The following is a 16,602-nucleotide window of genomic DNA, read 5'->3' as shown; positions in this document are numbered from 1 at the left end:
CAAGAATGGTAGGAGGTCTTGTTTTGTTTCTTTCTCACCTACTGTAAGGGGACAGGAGAGAGAGAAAACATCCTGTCCTCCCGTTAGCTCCTAGCTGCTGGCTCTAAGAACTCTGTTCTCCTCACTTTGCCTGAGATGTGTGAAAGCCCGTGTACCCACTCACAGGGTGAAAAGCAGACGTTGTTCTAATTTACTCTCATGAAAGTGTGGTAGCACCTCAGACTCCTCAGGCTAAAGCTGTGTGATTTAAATGTATATTTTTGTATATACAGTGCATTTTTTTCTGTTTCTGGCTATCACTTTCTACATCATCCTAGTTAATCAGATGAAATAATAATTGAATAGAGCTAGAAAAATGGATGATTTTGCCCAGGGTGGTGGTGGAGGTTTGAAACCAATTTCTGTTTTCACAAAATTTGCTCATTGAGCTACTTTTCTGCATGTTTTTTGACTCCTCAGGGAAATCCTCTCTGGGGATGGCCCTCTTCCGTCTGGTGGAGTTATCTGGAGGCTGCATCAAGATCGACGGCGTGAGAATCAGTGATATTGGCCTTGCTGACCTCCGAAGCAAGCTGTCCATTATTCCTCAAGAGCCAGTGCTGTTCAGTGGCACCGTCAGGTGAGGACCCGAGCAGCCGCGGGCTCCATGCTGCATTTTGAAGCCAGGTGGGCACAGGAGAGCCTCCGTGTAGGACTGAGATCAAGGGACCTCTAGTCTAGTGCTCTTCCCACCACCGTGTACTTCTCCCTGCAGAAGGAAGGGGCAGCTCCACAAAACGGGGGCTGAGGGCCCTGCCACACGTGGTGAAGAAGTCAGAGAGATCTGGGCTCAGATCTCTGCTCTGTGACTTCAGACAAGTTATCTGACCGAACCTAAGCTCACTCCCTCATCTGTAAAATGGGGACACTACTAAGGGCTGTCATTGTGGAGAATGAAGAAGTTGCACAAATTATGCAGTCACCAACCCCGGCACATGGTGGCAGTGGACAGTAGCAGCTCGTCAGCCTCATCCCATCACCCTTTGTATTCCTTCCACTCCGTATTGTCATCTGTCCTACATGTGCTCCAACTTGGCAGTTCTCATGGCGGTTTTCAGGCATTGTTATCACTCATGGGTTTTTGTGTTACAGTATCTTGCCCCACCTTTGATTCTGACTCTGGAATGATGTCTCTCTCTCTCTCTGAAATCTGCCAGGGTGCCTAAGATAAAATTCCTCCTTTTTCTTATTAAGTATTTTTATTAACATATAATGTATTATTTGCCCCAGGTACAGGTCTGTGAATTGTCAGGCTTACACATTTCACAGCACTCACCATATCACATACCCTCCCCAATGTCCATAACCCAACCACCCTCTCCACATACACCCCCTGGTCCCCCAGCAACCCTCAGTTTGTTTTTTGAGATTAAGAGTCTCTTATGGTTTGTCTCCCTCCTGATCCCATCTTGTTTTTTTAAGATTTAATTTATTTATTCTAGAGAGAGAGTGCATGAGCCAGGGGGAAGGAGCTGAGGGAGAGGGAGAAGCAGACTCCCCGCTGGGGCTTGATCCCAGGACCCTGGGATCATGACCTGAGCTGAAGACAGACGCTTAACAACTGAGCCACCCAGGCGCTCCTAAGATTCTTCCTCTTGACCTGTTAAAATAGTAACTAAGAAAGACATATATTTAATCCCATTGACTTTCCCTATACCTTATCCCACCCTCACCCTTAGTCTTAAGCTTTTGCCTCCTTGAAACAGTGGGTTTCTATAATTCCTATACATGTCTATTCAAGTTGCTTATCTTTTGAACTAAAAATAGCTTTAACTATATAGCTGACCTAGATTGGACTTCTATTTTTTTTAATTAAATTAAATTTCTTTAATTTTTGCAGTCTTCAGAAAAATTGGTACCAACTTAATTTCAAATAACCATGGACTTGTCTTTAAAATTAGGTCCCCTCCCTTTCTTTGGAAATAGCACCTGAACTCATTGATTCAAGGAGGTTTGGTAGACAGAGTGAATTCTCACCATCCCCATTGTAGGGTCAACACACTTGGGTATATTATTTTGGCATTTTCTCTAAACACTAATGAATTTGGGCAGCATAGATTGGATCTGTTGATGATGCTCAGTCATTCTCTTTGGGTCCTGAGATAACAAGGTCAAACAAATGTCAGAAGAGAATTAGAATTTATTGAAGACTCAGGTCTAAAATTAAGAAGTCAAGAGGTGGGGGAGTCTGGGTGGCTCAGTGGGTTAAGCTTCTGCCTTCGGCTCAGGTCATGATCCCAGGATCCTGGGATCGAGCCCCGCATCCGGCTCTCTGCTCAGCGGGGAGCCTGCTTCCTCCTCTCTCTCTGCCTGCCTCTCTGCCTACTTGTGATCTCTGTCAAATAAATAAATAAAATATTAAAAAAAAAAAAGAAGTCAAGAGGTGTTGCCAATCTGCTCTTCTCTCCTATAAATTCCTATTTTTAGATGCCACAAGAATGTCTTTGAGAATTTAACTGGCCTTATAATTTCTGGCTCAGGACAAAAGAACAATTTTTTCGTTATCATTTGGAATAGAATTAAGAAAAGCAATGTATTGAACTTGACTCTCTTAAATGCATTGCCACCAAGAAGCCTTACTTTTCGTTTGTAAATTTCACAGCTCTTCGTTTGGGGCTGTGAATCAGGGGCTTCTAGAATGAATGGTTAAGTGCTTGTTTGGGCAGCACGTATACGAGAAATGATGGTTAAGAATTGACCTGCTGGGGGCGCCTGGGTGGCTCAGTGGGTTGAAGCCTCTGCCTTCGGCTCAGGTCATGATCCCAGGGTGCTGGGATCGAGCTGCATTTGGCTCTCTGCTCAGCAGGGAGCCTGCTTCCCTTCCTCTCTCTCTGCCTGCCTCTCTGCCTACTTGTGATCTCTGTCTGTCAAATAAATAAATAAATAAATAAATATCTATATATATAGATATATATATATATCTATATATATATATAAGAACTGGCCTGCTGGCGTGTGCAACTGCTGTTCGTAGAAACTCAGGGAAGTGCAGCTTCCCTGGGAGTCAGGCCATTTGTTACCAGCTCTAGAGACATGATGCTGCCTGATAGACAAGCTTACAGTTGGTATGCTACTGCCCAGAGTTTTTAGTTACTGAGCTCAGACTATTTGGGCTATTTGGGCAGTCAACTGTACAAATTTAGGAAATCATATCAGTTTCATGTTCTGCCAGCTGTAATTTTGTCTTTTTAAGTCAGGAGTAGAGCCTGAGGACAAATTAAATCCCAGACCTACTGTCTTTCTCCCTTTATCCTCTCAGGTCTCATATAAATCCCAAAGAACATTCAGCTTTGGTGCTCTTTTGCTTTTCTTAGAAAATTAGAAAGCCTATAAATAGTTTCCCAAGGCAAGGGCAGGATAGATCAGCTATTTCTCAGTGGTCTCCCAGAGACCCTGAACATGGAAACTATCTTTATTGCCATTAGCCATCAGTAAAGGGTGGATCCACCTCCTTGAGATACCAACATGCAGTTAAAACATAAGGAACTCTCAAGGCCCTGTGTGGCACAGTCAGTTGAGCGTCTGACTCTTGGTTTCTGCCAGGTTGTGATCTCAAGGTCGTGGGATGGAGTCCTACATCAAGCTCTGAGCTCAGCGCAGAGTCTGCTTGGGATTCTCTCTCCCTCTGCCCTTTCCACTTGTTCTCTCTCTCTCAGATAAATAAATCTTTAAGAAAAAACCATCAGGATCTCTCAGAGTGAAAGCAAGGTAAAACCAAAATCAAAACTTAAGGTAATGAGATAAAAATGTCTGATTTGTTATCATACAAATATAATCTGAATCACAGACCAGATCATTTGGGGCCATACTGCTCCCTAGACTAGCTGGACTCTCGGTCCATTTCAGTAGCTTCATCCAGCCCTCCCTTTTCCAGCTAGTCCCTTTCTTGTGCCTTTTGTCCTTTTGCCCTGTAAGACAACAGGTTTATTCTTATCCCAACCCTAAACGTTTTTTTTAATATGTATTTTTTTAAATTAGCATAAAATGTATTGTTTGTTTCAGGGGTACAGGTCTGTCATTCAGCAGTCTTAGACACAGCGTTCACCACAATACATACACTCCCCTGTGTCCATCACCCAGCCACCCCATCCCACCCCACTCCACTCCAGCAAGCCTCAGTTTGTTTCCTGAGATTAAGAGTCTCTTAAGGTTTATCTCAGTCTCTGGTTTTGTCCCATTTCACTTTTTCCTCTCTTCCCCTATGATCCTCTGCTTTGTTTCTTAAATTCCACATATCAGTGAGATCATATGATAATTCTCTTTCTCTGATTAACTTACTTTTGCTATCTAGTTCCATCCACATTGTTGCAAATGGCAAGATTTCATTTTTTGATGGTTACATAATACTCCATTGTAGATATATACCACATCTTCTTTATCCGCTCATCCTTCGGGGGACATCTGGCCTCTTTCCATAGTTTGACCGTTGTGGTTTACCCTAAACATTTTTGCTGACCTTCCTCTTTCATGGCCTTGGCAGTACCTTCATTTCCCTTCCCCAGAGGACCCTGTGCTTTCTGAGATCCCTCTCCTCTGCCCTAACCAGCCCCTGCTGCTGGAGTCATTCCATCCTTGGGGACAGTTTAAGTCTCACCTTGGCTGGTGGTTAATCTGCCTCTCAGTAAGACTAGTCGTCCTCAGCTGTCACTCTGTCTATGAGTCTCGGTCTGCTTATAGGGACCGGGCATCTTCTCATCACCCAGAGTATCTCTGCTTGGTGGCCATTCATTACAAGAAGCAGTGTTCTCATTTCTTCCTAGTCATACACCCTCACTCCGTTTCCATCTGCCCATTACATTTTTTTTTTTTTTTTTTTACTTTTGAGGAATATTTCTGTTCCCAAGTCAAAATCACAGCAAAAATTACTGAGCACAACTGACCCATTCTGCTTTGGTTCATTCTGGGCCCAGACCCCTTCAGACAGAAGCCGTTAGCCCTCTAGAGGAAATGGAAGCTGTTCTAACTTTGAAGCAGCTTCTCTTAGAATCTCTAGGTGTCATCGTTGTCTCTGAATTACTCTCTTGTTGAAGGAGGCCCCCTTTCCTCATTCTTCCTTTTTCTTTCTCTCTCTCTTTTCCTTCTTTTTTTTTTTTTTTTAACATATAGTCTTTGTTTCTGTGGAACTTGGAATTTCCCAAAAGCTTTTTAGTCTCAATATCAGAAAGTAATGTGAAGTCTAGAATAACTAATCAAGAACACTAGGTTTTATCCAACATTTGCTAAGTCATTCTGGGCAAGGCAGATGGGAAATCTTTACCTTCCTCTCAGTTTTACTATGAACCTAAATTGGCTGTTAAAAAAAATTATCTTTAAAAAAAATGGGAAGGATTGCCCAGGTGGCTCAGTCATTAAGCATCTGCATCTGGCTCAGGTCATGGTCCCAGGGCCCTGGGATCGAGACCTGCTCCCTGCTCGGTGGGAAGCCTGCTTCTCCCTCTCCCACTCCCCCTGCTTGTGTTCCCTCTCTTGCTATCTCTCTGTCAAATAAATAAAATAAAATCTTTAAAAACAAAAAAAACAAGGGGAAAGGTCAATCTGTGCCAGACAGTGTTGTTCTAAAGAGCAACAATAACGGAAGTCGCTGAGCTTATTGAGAACTTAGTATGTGGCAGATGTTGTTGTAATCATTTTAATTGTATTAATTCATCAAATACTTAAAACCCCAAGAAGGAGGTACTGTTATTGTGCCGATTTTATAGATGAAGAAAGCAAAACCCTGAGAGGTGAGATACTTTGCCCAAAGATAGGCGTTTGAACCCTGGCTGTGGGTGCTCTCATGTGCCTGAGAGCATGTCCTCCATCACCTCCTGGAGTTCTCACAGTACCCACTCTCCACCTCGACCTTAGAAGGTATTCCGTCTTTCCAACAAACAGAGCGAAGCCTGCTTCCCTGGGGGGCCTGACTTTGATTTTACTTTTTTTTTTTTTTTTTTTTAATAAAAAAATGGTCGTGGGACCATGACCTGAGCCAAAGGCAGACGCCTAATGACTGAGCCACCCAGGCACCCCGGGGGCCTTGACGTTTGTTACCTTTCTTTTTCCAGCATCTTCAAAATCTCCTCATCTGCTTCTAGATTCGCATAGTCCTCCCTTATCTTGAAAAAAAAAAAAAAGTCATACACTCTCTGCTGCTCTCTTGAGTCCCTCTCATTTACTCTCCTCCCCGCGGTGTCCCTTTTCCCACCTCTAGCCTTTTTCTACCTCATTTTACACTTAACAACTAAAGGCCAAAACCAGTCCGTATTTCTGAATAACTACTTTGAGTTCTCCTTTAGCTCCCATTAGCAGAAAGTCTGTGGGTCCCGGGTGCCCTGCGGAGGCCCGAGCTGCTCAGGACGCTCCCATCCGGTTAGTGGGACAGTGTGGTGCAGTAGTGTCTTCCCACGGGTCAGGGAGTCACTCCTGTATCCACTCATGCTCCCAGAGAGATTCTCGCCCTCTTTTAGCCGTGGCCAAGAGACAAGCTGAGAATACTGCTAAAAAGAAAATATGAAGGACCAAAGATGAAAATGCACTTCTGGTGACATTAGGACCCCAGGAGTTCTGGCCACTAAAAATACGTGCCTTCCTGTTCAGATGACTTCTTTCTCTCTCCATCCACCCAGCCAAAACTTCTGATGTTGTGAATGCATAGCTTTGCTTTCACTTCTGTTTGTGGATCAGACTTAGGGCCATCTGGCTTCTCTAATGAGCGTGTGTTTTCTTCTGTTCCTGACTGAGCTCCCTGTTGAGATCGGTCTGGTGTGCCTTAATGTGTATGTATACCACCTCCTGGTGTGTGTAAATATTCCTTATATATCTTGGAACCCATAGCCTGGTTTTTGGAGGCTCCTTCCTCGGGTGGGATGGGCCTAGGAGCGCTGAATGTCAGGCCTGCCCTGTGTCTGCTGAGTCTTCCCGCGGAGGATCTGATGGGTGGGCTTCCCAGTGAGCAGGCTTCACGCCTACGTGCTGCTGTGTCTGAGAAGAGGTATGTGGTGGTCTTCCTGGCTATATTCGCTCCTAGGGAGGTCACAGCAGAGGCGCAAACTGGATGGCTTAAAGCAACAGGAACTTCTTCTCTCACAGTTCCGGAGGCTAGAAGCCTGCAATCCAGGTGTCAGGGCCATGCTCCTCTGAGACGTGGAGGGGAGGATGCTTACCTTGCCTCTGCTGCCTGCTGGTGGCCTGCCAGTGATCTTCGGTGCTCCTTGGCTTATAGGCGCATCTGTCCAATCTCTGCCTCCATTGTCCCATGGTTCTCTGCCTTCTCGTGACCCACCCTCTCTTATAAGGACACCAGTCATAGTGGAGTAAGGACCCACTCTACTCCACTACTCCGGAATGACCTCATTTTAACAAATTACACCTGCAATGACCCGGGAACTGGGTCAAAGAACCGGGAGTTCTGTGTTAGGAGGATGGCAAAATGAAGAACTGGACCTGGCAGGGGTGCCTGGGTGGCTCAGTCGGTTAAGCATCTGCCTTTAGCTCAGGTCATGATCCCAGGGTCCTGGGATAGCCCTGCACTGGGCTCCCTGCTCAGCAGGGAGTCTGCTTCTCCCTCTCTCTCTGACCCTCCCACTCATGCTTTCTCTCTCTGTCACTTGCTCTCTCTCTCTCAATAAGTAAGTAAAATCTTAAAAACAAAAACAGAACAGTAAATGCTGATCTTGACAACCCAGATTTTTGTGTGGACTCTGGAGTGTTAGAGAGGCAGGGAGGGTCAGGGACTTCCAGTGTGATTAGAAACAGGTGCTGTTCTCCTTAAACTTAGCCCATGGTCTGCCATTTCACAGTTCAGATTATCAGCAAATTGGCCCACCTTCTTGTTTAAGAGATAGACCTATGGAGATACCAGATATTAGATGGTATGCCTATAGAAGATCAGTCTTCCCCATCTAGACTTTGCACAGATAGGACTTTATCAGAACTCTTTTTGAGCCTGGTATTCAGGAACCTGGGATTATTGTGTCTACTTGGAAAGTGCACCGAATATAAATCAGAAAACCACCAAGCACTGGACCAGGCGGCTAATGTGTCTGTATATACCTTGTCCATTTAACAGCTGCCACTGTGTGAATGTTTGCTGTAAGTACTGTCTCTAATGTCTACAGCAGCCTAAGGAGTCATGTCACTATATCCCCATTTTATAGAGAGGAGACTGAGGAATGGTTTGCCCAAGGTCATGCAGACGATTAGAACCAGAGTGGGGATTTGAGCCTAGTCTGCCTAGATAGACGGGGGTGCATACTCCCTGCACCAACACTGTTCTTTGCCTCTGTCGTGACAGAAAATGCTTAAATTGTCATTTAAGCCTCTTATCAGGAAGTCAAGTAAGGCTCTATGTTCTTTTATTCTGACAACAAATATTAGACAGTGTACATGGGACTCAACAGCGAAGAAGATCCAGACAAGGACCCTGATGCAATGGGGGCAGAGATAAATGGACAGAGTGACAAGTGCCATAAAGAGGTGGGCATGAGGACACCTAAGTCAGGCTTGAAGAGTCAGGAGATGCTTTCTGCATCTAATTTGTGACCTGAAGGACAAGAAGGAATCCTAGCCAAAGAGTAACAGCATGCCAATAATGACATCATTGTAATCATAGCTCCCATGTGCACAATGCTAACCATGCAGCAGAGGCCACTCTGAATTCTTTTTACACGTGAAATGCAGCCATCCCGATCTTTGGAGGAGGTGCTTTTGGATCCTTGTCTCACACGTGAGGGCACGGAGGCATAGAGAAGTTAGGCTAACGTCGTTGGGGCCACACAGTTGCCGTAGATAGGAGCTGTGTAGGAATCAGCAAGTCTGGCCCCAGAGCCCTTGCTTTTGCCAGAGTCTCTCAAGCCAAAGGGTGAGGAGAGGTGCACATATTCCATGTGCAAAGGGCAAGAGGCACAAGAGAGCAGAGCCAGTTAGAGTCTCCTGGAAGTGTCCAGAGGGGACCCAAAGGGATGAGCGGGGCAGGTGCCCACCGGGGCTCAGTGGAGTTCTGGGATAACGTCCTGCTTGCATTTACGTGCCTGGAGTTAGTAACCCCAGACGCGGAGACAGATGAGATGTGGAGCTCAAGTTCTCCTGAAGACTTTCCTGTTTCCCATACGTGCAGACCAAGTTCATGAGCAAAGCAGATTACACCTAATACCTTTCAGGTTACTAGACCTATAAATGTCATGTTTAGACAGAGACAAGATGCCCCCAAAAGAATGTAACCTCCCAGTTTCCACCAGTTACCCATTCCACCACCACTTCTCCACCTACTTCCTCCATGACAAGGAGCTGTTTCCCCCATCTTAACATTTCCAGAAGTGTCGAGTCCTGCTCTTTTAGTACCATCCTCAATGTTCTCGAGATAGCTACTGTGGGTACAGTGAGCAAGAATGGTACCCAAACTGGTTTTCTGCACCAGTAAATTCCTTCCCCTAAGTTGCTCTTCAGGCCCTCCTTTCTCCTCCACTGGACTGGCTCCTCCTCCTGGTCCGCCAGCCACCCTCGAGTGCCTGTTCTGACAGGCTCTCACCCTAGTGCATCAGGAAGAAAGAGGCTGTTTTTCTAAAACTGTACACACAGAGAGATGTATTTCAACCTGTATGTGCCACAATGCTAATGGTGTTTGCTGCTGAGGGTCTGATTAGAGGTGATGAAAACATTGGTTTTGGTTTTATGTTTCAGTATCTGTATTTTTTAATTTTTCTGTAACTGATCTGCAATATTTACATAATGAAAGTAGTACATGTTAAAAGAAATAAAGTTTTATAAAGAAGACAGAGCGGCCCAGCCTGTTCTCAGATACATTCCTGGGACAGGGAGGCAGGAGTATTTCTCACTGCTGCCTAAGGCTGTTTAGGGAGCCAGTGGTCTGTGACCTTGAGAAGTTCCGTCCCTCCTTTTCCCGTGCGTGTTTAAACTTCTACCATAGACTGCCTTTGCAGTATGGTCACTTACATGCTGAATCACTGGGAAATTCCTCCTGTGCTTCTCTCTAGGTCAAATTTGGATCCCTTCAACCAGTACACTGAAGACCAGATCTGGGATGCCCTAGAAAGGACACACATGAAAGAATGTGTAAGTAAAGCCCCAAGGGACCGCTTCACTGGTATTTAAAGGTTGGAGCCATAACAGTGCTGAGGTCACTCCCCAGCCTGCCCTGGCTGCCTCTGTCCAGCCTGGTCTGTCCCTTTATTTCCAGGCTGTCTGTGTGGGATCACTTTAGATAAGCCTTCCCAGGCATTTCAGAAAGGGCTTAAAAGTTGGTATCTCTCAACCGTGGTCATATTGCGCTTTTGCTGCCCATTGATTAACCAAGGTATTAATGACAAACACTCAGAATAACATAATGCTTTTACATTCATTTCTGTTTTATTCATCATAATGGTGTAACATGCTTTTGCAGCATCTAGATATGTATCATGTCTGCGGAAAGCATGCAGCAGCATGTGTATGGGGTCACTGACCTCTTAGGTAACTCAGCATGCACCCTTCCAAGGCCATGATACCTCCCGCCCGGGGGTCGGGGGTGGGTAGGATCTCTCATGCCCCTGAGCTGAGTTAAGCTCAGGATCCCCTGCCCTGATTCAGCTATGTCAGTTCTGCCTTTATCACTATAACACCGGGCTTCCTCCAACCATTTCATTGGAAAGATAGGCTTATAGCTTATTATAAAGGCAGGATTGACTGCCATAAACTTAGAACCTTGGAAATCAGAAAGAGTGATCTCACTTTCCCCATCTCCTATGGGTATGACCATATTTTCAGAACCAAAGATTAGGGCCACAATCTGACAGGATTTGGGGATATGAAAATGCTGGAATTTTAAGACTTTTGAACGGTGTAAGGCTAACAGAATAGTATACTTGAAACAGGGACTGTCCTGGAAAATGAGGGTCTTAGTACACGTGATCATCACCCCTATACCTTCTTTCTAGGTGAGCCACGTTCTTGGCTAATCATTGTTGCATCTGTTTCAGAATAGCTTATTTTTGCCACTGGACTTTGGACAAAATTTAGTTCCGTTTTTCTCCCCCCTAAATTTACTTTTTTTTTGACTCTTCACATCTCTACTTCCTTTCTCCCTAGATTGCTCAGCTACCTCTGAAACTTGAATCTGAAGTGATGGAGAATGGAGATAACTTCTCGGTGGGGGAACGGCAGCTCCTGTGCATAGCCAGAGCCTTGCTCCGTCACTGTAAGGTACGGCGGTCTGTGGAGTGGCAGGCAAGGGGAAGAACAACCTTTCCCCGTGCCATGAGGTCCAAAGGCTTTCCTGGCCCCAGAGATGTTTCTAAATTCACCTTGACACCATCTGGGTATACAGGTGTTTTTGAGCCTTCAGACTTCCCCAAGCCTTTCATTTCCAAGGGTGACTTTTGTTTCTGGCCAGTGAGTGGTGATAGTACTATTGAAAACCATAGACCCAGAGATCTCCAGGCCATCAAATCCAGTCCCCTTATTTTGTAACTGGAAAAGGAAGATCCAGAAAGATTTCTATTCATGCACAGGGTCACTGAGCAAGTGGGGGCAAGCGTTTTGTTAGATCAGTGTTAAATGCTTATCCTTTTGTGTGTGGAAAGGAAGGCAGACATGTGGGTTTGAAGTTGTATCTGTTCTAAGCAAGATGGTCCTTTTACATAGACGTGTACCTACTGAGGAAAAACATTAGAGTATGGTGTAAAACTTAAATAATGAAATACATCTTTCGAAATGCAGATTGAGAAGAATGCTTAGGGAATTGGTTGGATCTCTCTTTTGTGGCAGATTCTGATTCTTGATGAAGCCACAGCCGCCATGGACACGGAGACAGACTTACTAATCCAGGAGACCATCCGAGAAGCATTTGCTGACTGCACCATGCTGACCATTGCCCATCGCCTACATACAGTCCTCGGCTCTGATAGGATTATGGTGCTGGCCCAGGGACAGGTACTGACCCCCTGAGGGACCATAACGTGGCATGTGGCCTTGTCTGGGGGAAACTGACCGCTGGCAGGATTGGGCTGATTGGCATCTTGCAATTGTTAGCTTTCAGATAAGCAGCCTTAGTAACTCTAACCTGGCTGCCGCTGGGAGGGATACAGTCCTCCCAAGCCAGAACCCCTCCCATGCCCTAGATCAAGTAGGGGCACGCTTAACTGGTTCTCATTTTGCTTTGGTACCTGCTTTTTTCTTGCCTGTAAAAATGACACTTTGACCTAGGTCCGAGAGCCCGTGTACTTACTAATTAACTCACATACACAGGAATTGCCCAAGGTGTACTGAGTCCAGCCACCTTGAGTTGGCTTTTCGCAAACATGTAGTGGTGCCAGACTTCTCATACTGCTGTTCCAAGCTTTCCCACAGTCTGGCCCAGCGCAGCCACCTTCCTTTGCCACTCACTCCTTGCAGGTGTCGGTGGCTGTAAACAGTCTTGCATTGGGGCACCTGGGTGGCTCAGTCGAAAAGTGTCTGCCTTGGGCTCAGGTCATGATCCCAGGGTCCTGGGATCAAACCCCGCATTGGACTCCCTGCTGGGCGGGAAGCCTGCTTCTCCCTCTCCCACTCCCCCTGCTTGCGCGCCCTCTCTTATTGTCTCTGTCAAATAAACAAACAAACAAAAAAAACTTGCATCCCCTAAACTGGCTCCCCTCCATGTCTTTCCTCACTCAGTCCCATGTACTTCCAATGCCTTTTCCTCTTGTTCCCTCTGCCACATCCCCATATCTGTCTGCTTGCAGCCTGCCTGTCCCTCTGAAAGGCACAGTTCCCAGAGCCTGACACTCTCTGCTACCTGAAACTTTGTGTACCTCTCGTGTAGCTCCTCTGCCTCCTCTGAGGGTCACTGGCTAATGCCCTCTCTCCCCTATTAGACTGTAAACTCTGTAAGGGCAGGGGTCATGCCTTATTTGTCTCTGGGTCCCTGGCAGGGCCCCATGCAACATTCTTTGCACCTGGTAGATGTTAAGTATGTCACTTAGGATGTTAAGTAAATTTATGTTGGACAGAAAGCTTCTTTGTGTGCGCCTGGGATGGCAGGAAATTAGTGATTTGGCAGAAACAAGCCACTTGCAGTGTGTGACTTGTCTTGTGTGATTAACAATAAGGCCCCCATAATAGCCACTTCCATTGAATGCGTACTCCGTCAGGCACTGCGCTAAGGGCTGTACGTACAGCCTCCCAATGCATAATTAGTCCTCACCACCACACAAGGAAGATGCAGATGTGTCAGGCCTGCCTTCCAGAAGAGAACATGGGCTCAGGGAACTGAACCTATCTCTGGTCCACAGGAAGGGAGAGAGCAGGAACTGAGCTAGGCCGGCGACACCAAAGCCAGTGCTTTACACAGCCCGACCGCCCCGTCCCTCTGTCTATGGAGAAGTCCTGAGGAAAACAGTTACTACAACAGAACTGAGTTTGAGAGACATAGGAGTTCACGGTTTTTCTCCTCATCTTGAAATTATGTGAACATTGGCTGGTTTTGCTACTGTCTTTACATTATCCTCAATGTTTACTGAGATTCTAGTTCACACTCGGTACAGGCAGCTACTACTCTGTACATAGGTATTAAGTAGAATGTATAAAACGGAGGGGGCCAAGAACACTGTCCGGGAAATTCTTTCTTAAAGACCCACATCTAGACCACTCTGTTTCTATGAGTGGCTTAGTGTTTTGGAATGGGGATTGATTGGCTCTCTATGAGGAACTCTACCCGTCCCTTCATTTTTGTTTCTTGTGAAGTAAAATTTCCTTATCATTGGAGGACAGCCTGAAAAACATGAAAAAAGCGTAAAGGCAAAAATAAGATGAGTCCTTTCCCTCACTGGGGACATCCGTTTGCCCCTGCCAGCCTGTTTCATGCATCTCTAATACTAAGCACAGACTCTAGTGGATAGGATGTGCTCTGCAGCAGACACACAGTAGCAGAACAGAAGAGGCTTGGACGGCAGGAGACCGTCATCCTACAGCAGGAGGCCAAATGCTTGGTTCTTCAGCAGCTCAGCGCCGTCAGGGTCTGCGTCAGCCTCCATCCAGTACCCACCTCCCCTCCCCCTCCAGGGCCAGGCTGTCTGCGTAGCACCCACTGTCATAGCCTCACGTAGCCAGGCCTGGGGAAGCGAACTTTGTCCTCTGCCTGTATCCACCAGGCAGAGCAGCCTTTCCTAGAAGCGCCCAGAGACTTCTCCTTGGTCAAGGCTGTGCCCCAGGCCTTGGCCCTATAGCAAGAAAGGCTGGGAAAGTGAGTAGGTAAAAGTGCCTTTTTTATGGAAGCCAGGCTATACCAACATATTGTTCCATTTTTTGCTGCAATAGGATTTTTGTGGCTGCACAGAAGTCCATCAAAGGAGTGGATAAGTGACTGACTAGATCTCTTACTTCCTTTTTTTTATTCTGCCAGCTGGGTATTCTGAGGTGTTCTTTTTCCGTCTATAGGTTAGGATCAGTTTGTACAAGATGACATTTGCCTACTATGCCCTTGACTTGGCTGCAATTTTTTTTCTCCCTGAGATTTATGTGAGGGAGGTCTGGATGTCTTTTTCCCTAACCTGTCCTTTATACCGTGGTTAGCAGAAAGAAAAAAACAAAAGTGGAACCCACTGGGGCATGGCAGAACTTCATGAAATTGTCACTGTGATTCTGTCCCCAGGGGGCTTTGGGGTTTATCTCCTTCTTGGCTGTGGTTCTTGCATGACCCCAAGTGATGTGTCTCCTTCCTTTGCAGGTGGTGGAATTCGACACCCCATCAGTCCTTCTGTCCAATGACAGCTCCCGGTTCTATGCCATGTTTGCCGCCGTGGAGAACAAGGTCGCTGTCAAGGGCTAACTCCTCCCTGCCACCGTCTCTTTTCCTTGGAGCATTGCCATTCCCTGCCTTGGGCGGGCCCCTCATCGCCTCCTCCTGCCGAAACCTTGCCTTTCCCAGTTTTATCTTTCGCACAGCAGTTCAGGATTGGCTTGTGTGTTTCAATTTTAGGGAGAGTCCTATTTTGATTATTGTATTTATTCCATATTCATGTAAACAAAATTTAGTTTTTGTTCTTAATTGCACTCTAAAGGGTTCAGGGAACCATTATTATAAATGTATCAGAGGCCTATAATGAAGCTTTATACGTGTAGCTATATCTATATATAATTCTGTACATAGCCTATATTTACAGTGAAAATGTAAGCTGTTTATTTTATATTAAAATTAGCACTGTCCTGATAACAGTGCAAATTCCTTTCTATCATTTTTGTACAGTTTGCTGTACTAGAGATCTGATTTTGCTATTAGATTGTAGGAAGGGTAGCATTCTGTTCTTCAGCTGGTGGTTTCACGGTGCCGAGTTCTCTGGGCGTCCAGAAGGAAGAGGTGTGGCAATAGTGGGCCCTCCGGTGGCCCCCTTGCACCTCCTCACAGCCACACCCGGTGGGGGGGGTGGACAGGGCTGTTGGAGGCCACGCAGAGCGCCGTGAATTCTCAGGGCTCCTGCTTTCTGTCCTGTTGTCATTCACTGTTTCTGTCAGGAGAGCAGTGGGGCAGAGCCCCAGCCCCCTTTTCACTCCCTCCGTCAGGAATGAGAATCACAGAACATTCCTCGGACAGGGGGAGTCTCTTTCCTGCCTTCCTCTTTTTGCTGTTGTTTCTTAACGAGAATCAAGTCTGTTCACAGAGTGTCCCACTGCCTCAGGTTCCCAAATGCTGGCCACTGCACAGAGCTCTCCAGCTCCCACACCTGCTGGCTCCAAAGCCTTGGGCCGGCTGCTGCTTTCGTCAGTGGTACTTTGTCATTTGCCTGGTCCCACGCCTCCACAGTTCAGTGACAGGGTTCAGGAGTTTGTGGGTCTGTTCTCTCTCACTGCAGTTGTCACACAGTCTGTCTCTCTCCAAAGTCTGCGACTTTAAGCAGCTCTTGCTAATCAGTGTCTCACACTGGTGTAGAAGTTTTTTGTACTGTAAAGAGACCTACCTCAGGTTGCTGATCGCTGTGTGGTTCCGCGTGTTCCCGCAAACCCCCTTTGTGCTGTGGGACCAGTAGCTCAGGTGGGTGTGGTCACTGCTGTCATCAACCCATTGGTCAGCGTTGCATGTCGTGACCAACTAGACATTCTGTCGCCTTAGCATGTTTGCTGAACACCTCGTGGAAGCAAAAATCTGAAAAAGTGAATAAAATTATTTTGGATTTTGTAAAACTCTTGGTGTATAAAACTGTTTTCTGGGAAGGGAGCAAGATGTCTGTGAATGGCTTGAGGTACAAGAGCCTGGGCTCTGGATATGCAATGATGGGGTTACCGACTGGAAAGTCCAGTGACAGAGCTGGTTGCAGAACCAGCTGGGTGTGGGCCCAGCGTGCCTGGAATCCTCACAGTGGGCTTTAGTGCCTTAAGCCTGTGTTCCCTGGGCACAGTCTCCAGACGGAGCTCCTGTGCTGCTGATAAGAGGCGAGGGTGGGAAGGGTGAACGGCTGGAAGGAGGTGGGCCATTGTGGTGAAATAGAATTCAGATGAGCAGTTTGTTGAGAATTCTCAGCAATTCAAACAATGCAGTTGCCCTTTCAGCCAGTTCATTCAGAGGAACTCATTGAGAATTAAGTACCATTCCAAAGGCACTCATTCTAAAGTTTCTCA

At 46.3% G+C, this 16,602-nt stretch overlaps 1 protein-coding gene across 6 annotated transcripts in view; it reads left to right on the top strand.

The window, feature by feature from the left end:
* Positions 1-16,160, top strand: part of ABCC5 (ATP binding cassette subfamily C member 5) — an 88,650-nt gene extending 72,490 nt beyond the window's left edge. For 5 of the 6 annotated variants that reach the window (XM_047731697.1, XM_047731714.1, XM_047731703.1 and 2 more), the window contains 5 exons: positions 460-619; positions 10,011-10,089; positions 11,101-11,214; positions 11,779-11,943; positions 14,717-16,160. In XM_047731697.1, coding sequence (XP_047587653.1) covers positions 460-619; positions 10,011-10,089; positions 11,101-11,214; positions 11,779-11,943; positions 14,717-14,818 — 620 coding nt within the window. In that variant the 3' untranslated portion in view covers positions 14,819-16,160. Of the gene's footprint in view, positions 1-459; positions 667-10,010; positions 10,090-11,100; positions 11,215-11,778; positions 11,944-14,716 lie in introns of those variants that run through there. The other variant, XM_047731729.1, reaches the window with a different exon arrangement.
* The last annotated feature ends 442 nt before the right edge of the window (positions 16,161-16,602 follow it).

The sequence above is a fragment of the Lutra lutra genome, chromosome 1, assembly GCF_902655055.1.
Source record: "Lutra lutra chromosome 1, mLutLut1.2, whole genome shotgun sequence".
In the NCBI taxonomy this organism is placed as follows: domain Eukaryota; kingdom Metazoa; phylum Chordata; class Mammalia; order Carnivora; family Mustelidae; genus Lutra; species Lutra lutra.
The sequence above is the reverse complement of the archived record's forward strand: the minus strand, read 5'-3'. Positions and strand labels throughout refer to the sequence as shown.